At 43.7% G+C, this 6524-nt stretch overlaps 1 protein-coding gene across 1 annotated transcript; it reads left to right on the forward strand.

Annotated features, from left to right (window-relative positions):
- Window positions 1-2870: 2870 nt before the first annotated feature.
- On the forward strand, window positions 2871-4950 carry LOC127343357 (stress-response A/B barrel domain-containing protein HS1). The gene is made up of 2 exons (XM_051369478.2): window positions 2871-3207; window positions 4545-4950. The coding sequence occupies exons 1-2, from the start codon at window positions 3056-3058 to the stop codon at window positions 4732-4734; spliced, it is 342 nt and encodes a 113-aa protein (XP_051225438.1). The 5' UTR covers window positions 2871-3055; the 3' UTR covers window positions 4735-4950.
- Window positions 4951-6524: the final 1574 nt, after the last annotated feature.

The raw sequence follows: 6524 nt of genomic DNA on the forward strand, positions 1-6524 counted from the left end.
ATGTTTTTTTGCTCTTTATAACCATGAATATGGAGTGGAGGCAACGAGGGAATTTATCCAATAGTGTGTCCACTGTCACTAAGGAAGCACTTTATGTATTTAGCTTTCGGTTTGTCCTGCTCTCAGCTCTTTAGTAAATCATGTTGTCTTATTCAGTCTATTTTGCCTTTTAGCCGGGTGTCAGACGACCTTTCTAGCTTCACCCAAGTGGTGTTACCTCATTATCTGCAAGACTACTGTCTTACAATTCTGCTATGAAGTACTTGTCTTACATTTCTGCTATGAAGTACTGATACCTACCTACACGGTTGGCTTCGTCAAATTATGTCACATGTAAACTTTTTCTTCATTGCGGTATTTAGTGAATATAAGACAACTTTCTATTACTATCTAGGATTTGAGCAATGCGTATTGAAGGTGGAATTTCTGTGTGTCGAAAAACTTGCAACATGTTTACCCCTATGCCTTTTGTTCTGCTTCTAGGAGATGGTAGACTGGTTCTGAACTTATGATCACATTTATGCAGGCTGTTCTCCAACTCATTCATGCTTCTATGCTAATCCTCGGTTCTCCTATAAATTATCACAGAAACATATTTTAGCATAGTACCTAATTCTTTTGATTTTCCGCAGGCTCTGCTTCCACTCTGACAGGTTCTCCGCCACGCTCTGACGGACTCCGCTGTGCTCCGACGCTGTCGTCTGCTCTTGCGGCAACATGGCGGGAGACGTCATCCTCTAGAACGCCAACTAGCTCCAGGCCCCTCTCTGCCATCGGACTCTGACAGATACCATGCTTGTGTTTACACATTCCTCACCTTGTTGGTAGGTCACTTGACGGCTAGAAGTGACATCTACAACTTTGGTGTGGTCTTTCGGAGAAAATCCATCGACAAGTCATGGCCCAGCAGGTAGCGCAGCCTGGCTGAGTGGGTTCGCGCCAAGTTGAGCTACAAGAGGCGGCTTCTCCAAATCATTGACCCAAAATTGGAGAGGCGGTATTCAGTTCGAGCTACTCACAATGCCTGCAGTCTTGCAAACTGCTCCCTTCTATCTCAGACAATAGTGTTAGGAGTTATTCTCGCAGCTCTAGAGAGTTTGATGCGCTCCCTTCTATCTCAGACTATTTTCAGTTATTTACCATGAGTCCCTTCTGTCCCTTCTGTCTCTTGACTTCTTTGTTTGTCTTCTGTAGTCTTAGATCCAGGAGATTCAAAAATGTTCCAGCTTACATAGTAAGAATAAAATTTACTACTTTCAGTTACTTTCAATTACATAGTAAGAATAGTACTAATTTTGTTTCTAAAAAATCTGCTAAACTTTATGTAGATGGGGAGGTATGTAGACATGTATTTTTTTTTTGGACTGGAGGGAGTATGAGATGTAGTCCCTTGTGTCTCTTACTTGAGGTAATACCTAAGAAATGTAATTTCATATTGGCCGCTACTTTTATCACAACTGTTATATGAAATGAATATTGGCATGAGTTTCACGGGATCGTGCGCCAAGGCGCACATCTAAATCTAGTGAGAGTAATCGGGAGCACATGTTCACTTTGTTGGATATATAAGCCGAGAGAAACACAAATGGGTAGTACGAATTCCAACTGTTGGACGTTAATAGTATCATGTAGATTTTGGACCATGTGCTACAATTGTGTGTGAATTGACATAAGATCGTGGATTGCTCCTACCAAGCGGTTGTTAGAGTGTAAAAGGGTCAAAGCACATCGTTTGTGATTTTGTTAAGAGGATTGACATAGGAGAGGTGATATCTTGTTCCTTGGATCGAGATTTCCTTGAAGCAGTCATTGAAGACCCTAAACATGAAAAGAAAAGGAGAATGAATTTCAATTTCCGCCTTCTAGTTTGACATTTGTAACAATGATCGCCTACTTAGCAGCAATTTATTCTGACTAATGTATTTTGGAAATCTTGTGCCAATTATAACCCGTTTTAATCGCCACGCTGTACTATCGGGTAGGGATGGATTGTGAGGCCTACTTATGTACCGACATGGAGGGTCTCCGAGCTTGCGAGGTGCGCTCACAGCCATGCGCTGGCCCGTTTCGACAACATCCCCAACGCCTTAGCACACATTGCAGAAGAATCTTCCGACCAGTCACAACGTGCATCTCGTTGCTTGCTAACCTGATGACTATTTTTTTACAAGTATACCCTTCTGGACGTCGTAGTAGTCAAAAATACCATCATTAAACGCAGATGCCAAAAGTACACGGTGAGAAAGTTGGTGAGGTGACAAACGTCTTTCCAACAAATGGAACAACATAACTCACCAATCCTCTCCAAGAAAAACGTCCCGCTCGTCGCTCTCGAAGATGGCCGTCGGATAAGTCCACGCGACGCTAGCTAGGGAAGGGAGCGACGGGGATCTCGTGCCTCTCAGTCATACGAGGGCATCAGGGAGAGATCTGCCTCCTTCTGGTCGGCGGCGTCGTCGCTTCAGGACTCGACTCCGCTGTGGCGCTGGCTCGCGCTAGCGTGCGCCGCCACCACCTAGGTTGATCCATGAATTGGTTGTCTAACGGAACTGGTGTAGTGACATGTTTTTTTAATAAATAAAATTATTTAATTTTTAATAAATAAATATGGTATAGGTAAGTAAATTTTATTTATTTATTGAAAAATAAGTTCTATTCTTGGTTAAAAAGAATTACTATATAAATGTGATTATAAGAAAACAATCGGAAATTTTGTTTCGTCTTCACATTTCCCATTTTAGTGTGTGTCACGTACTAAACATTTATTATACGTGCTTAAATATTTTTTCAGGATTTTGAAAGAGAAAGATACCAAGATTTTATTTTTTCTAAAAAACTCGAGCTGTGTTTGATGCATCCGAGTTGACCTCCCAGGCCTGTCGGCCACCAAGCCCAGATCTGAGATCGCCTCACAAACTGGAGAAACTGGGTAAACTACTCGTCTCACCAACCGCCCCAAGTGGACTGTATAAAGCGGTGGTCCGACAAGAAGCTCAGCAAGGCCACCGAGCAAGCTCTGTCGACGGTGCGGAAGCAAGAAAGAAAACTGAGGACGATGGCTGCGGCGGCCGGGAGCAGCGACGGCGTGGTGAAGCACCTTCTTCTCGCGCGGTTCAAGGACGAGGTGACGCCGGAGCGGCTGGACGGGCTCATCCGCCGCTACGCCGCGCTCGTGGACGCCGTCCCCTCCATGAAGGCCTTCCACTGGTACGTACCTCCCAGCACCCACCACCATCCCAGCGAATCCGATTATACTTCCCGCGCCTGCGTCTGCGACGGACGGCTGTTGTTGCTGCTCGGCCTAGCGCACGAATTGTGTGCCTGATCTGGTTTTGGACCCAATGCCATTGATTTAGAAGAGCTAACTGGAGTAGTAAGCGAGTTATTTCTCTTGGATCCTGCTGGGAAACCACTTTAGTCAACTACAGTGAAGCTAACATTTATTTAGACAAAATGGATCCCGTGGAGAAACTTTGTGCTCCCTCCGATCCATAATACAGAGGGATTACTAATATTTTGCCAATCTCAGTTTTGCTCAAGTACTAACTTCGTTAACCTGCCCAAACATGAACTTCTTTAACATGCTCTATCTTTGATACGCATGTGATCTATGCAAACTTCTTCCGTTGCACGAGCTGCCCCCAGCTGGTGCTCCACGAATTGTTAACCTGCCCATTTCTGAACCACTGATGTTATTGTTGCTCGGGCTGCGCCTGTCAGGTGCTCGACGAACTGTGTGCCTGGTCTGGTTTTCGTCTCTGAATCTAGAATACTCCTCCGTGTGTGGCCAACTAGCTTGGAACCAATGTGATTGATGCAAATGAATGAATTGACGTAGTAAACGGGTTATTTCGCTTGGATCCAGCAGGGAACTGTGGCTGACTTTAGTCAAACTAACATTTAAGCTAAGCCGTTTCAGCAAGTGGATTTTGGTGAGAGAATTACTACCTCTGGTCCAATAGTTGTCGTAGCTTCCATTAACCTAGACAGATTTAGGAAACATTTTGCCTAAATCTGCGGCAATTCAGTTTGATCGGAGTGAGTACTATATTTTTGCCTATCTCAGTTCTTTAACCTGTTCTACCTTTGATCTTTTAAAAAGTTCTTTAACCTGTTCTACCTTTGATCTGTTAGTTTGGATCGGAGTGAGAACTTCTTTTGTTTGATGTGCATGTGATCCATGAAACCTTCTTTTTTATAGTGAGATTATAAGTACCATGACATCTTCAAGGTGTAGCTTCATGTTGGTTAACTTATCATGTTTTTTCCTGTTCGAAATGTACAGTATACTTGTGGCAATGCTTATTCATTCCTGCTCATTTGTGAATCAAACCCTTATTCATTCCTCCTTGAGAATAAATCAAAGCTTTCCTTGATAATATCGCAATAGCTCCTATATGCCAGTTTACACTATGCCCTCAAATGTATTTATTTTCAGATCGTATCAACCTTGAAAACAATGTATCAGTGGTGGGGCATTCAGCTCTGTTTTCTTCTTTGCCGAGTTCCTCCATCAACTTTTCTGTTGTTTCTTTGGTATGCAGGGGAACCGATGTGAGCATAGAGAACATGCATCAGGGATTCACCCACGTCTTCGAGTCCACTTTCGAAAGTACAGAGGGAGTCAAGGAGTACATTGAACACCCTGCACATGTAGAGTATGCAAATGAACTCTTGCCTTTAATGGAGAAAGTCCTCGTAATTGACTACAAGCCAGCAGCTGGCAAAGCATAGCATGTCTGGGAGCTTATTTGTTCGGACTCTGTTATACTTGATTGTGCTTTAGTTGGGATTTCATCTGTTATTTACCAGTTCTATCTGTACCTTGTCCTAAATAAGTCTTCCTGTAGTTTAAATAATAGATTTCCTTAATTATTGAAATAATTTTGGACATTTTGTATCAAAGATTCTGCTTTGTTACTATGATCTTATTTACTTCGGTATTGTCCAGATGTATTTTCTAATGAAAGCAGCTTATGTGAACCTTAGAGCACTTCCAGCCGTTGGGCTTCCTAGGCCAAAATCCGGCGCTAGGATGTAAAATTCAGTTTGGGGAGGTCTATTTTCCTAGCGACGAGCCTAGAGAGGAAAACAAATATAGGCGAATTCAAACGGAAAAAAGTTCAGATTTAGGCGAAATTTTGAGATATTTAATATATATATATCTTTACTATTAAATTGCAATAGGTGACTGCCTGGTGTCACAAACGGGCCAAAGTTTTTTTTTCTCTAGGCCCGATGTCTCCTGGAACTCCTAAGCCCAATATCTCTGAGTACGTCCTACATGACCGTTGCGCGAGAAAAATAAAACCGTAACACACCTAGATGCTGAGCAGATCCAAAACTAAGCATGCACGGACGCGGAAACTGAGCCCATCCGACTGACCTACACGTTCGTGCCCAAATCAAACTGCGGACAACATCTGCGGGGAAACCGCTAGATGACGGGCGCACCGCTCACCCTGCCGACTACAACGGCGCTCGGCAAGCAGAGGCGTTCTGTTCTGAAGCGCTGCTCCCCTCTTTGCATTTTCGAGCTGGTGGTGTCTGACTCGCCGGACGTGGTGGTCCTGTAGCCGTCGCCTTCGTCTGAGGTCGTCGCCTCATCATCGACGAGCTTTCGAACATCGCCGATGGTTCCTCAGTCATCGCAGGCGGTCATCGCAGAGAGGCTTCTCCAGGAAACGCGCTAGATCTCGTGTAGCCGTCGCCTTGGTCTGAGGTCTTCATCTTGTCATCGGCGAGTTTCCAAACGCCCGATGGTTCCTCAGTGCGGAAGGAGGGTCGCGCTAGATCAACGATGGTATTGACCTCGTGCCTACATCGCGACGGGATGGAGGGCAGAGAATCCATGATGAGGAGTGGACGATCCTGTTTGTCAACGATCTGCTGGGGATGATCCACTTCGATCCAGATGCATTGCAGTATTGCACTGCACGTACAGCCTTGAGCTGCCAGCCGACCCATCCGGCTCACTATTTTGCTTTCTACGAGTCTGAATTGGGATGTGAGATGCAACGGCTGTGCGCTTCACATGCTCCTCAATTGTAAACATGATGCAGTTGTATTCTCGGGTAGGAACTTGTTCAGGTTCTGTCAAGCCATCACCTGAACATAACCTGATCATCGAGCTTTTCTATTTTGAACTGTTTGGAAACTCCAATGAAGATATATCAGATGTACAGAACAAGCAATGCCGGGGATTACGATGCTGGTTCGGCGTTATGCAACTGTAGGTAGTAGGTAGTAACTGAGTATATCAGATCATAATATTTCTAATGTATAATTTCGGTTGTAAACTATCGGGTGAAAATACCTGTACATATAACTAACCGACAAAAAATAATATATTTTATTAAATCTGCAAACTATCTAAACTACAACTTTAGGTTACTTAGATTTAAAAAAAATATGAAAACTAGCTTAAAAAAAGCAATTTAGGTGACTGAGATTTATTGAGAGTGTTAGAAACCTGAAAATTAACACAAATGTTTCTCGATGGTTGTCGAGTTCTCGTAAAATAT

Source organism: Lolium perenne, chromosome 1 (assembly GCF_019359855.2).
Source record: "Lolium perenne isolate Kyuss_39 chromosome 1, Kyuss_2.0, whole genome shotgun sequence".
In the NCBI taxonomy this organism is placed as follows: Eukaryota; Viridiplantae; Streptophyta; class Magnoliopsida; order Poales; family Poaceae; genus Lolium; species Lolium perenne.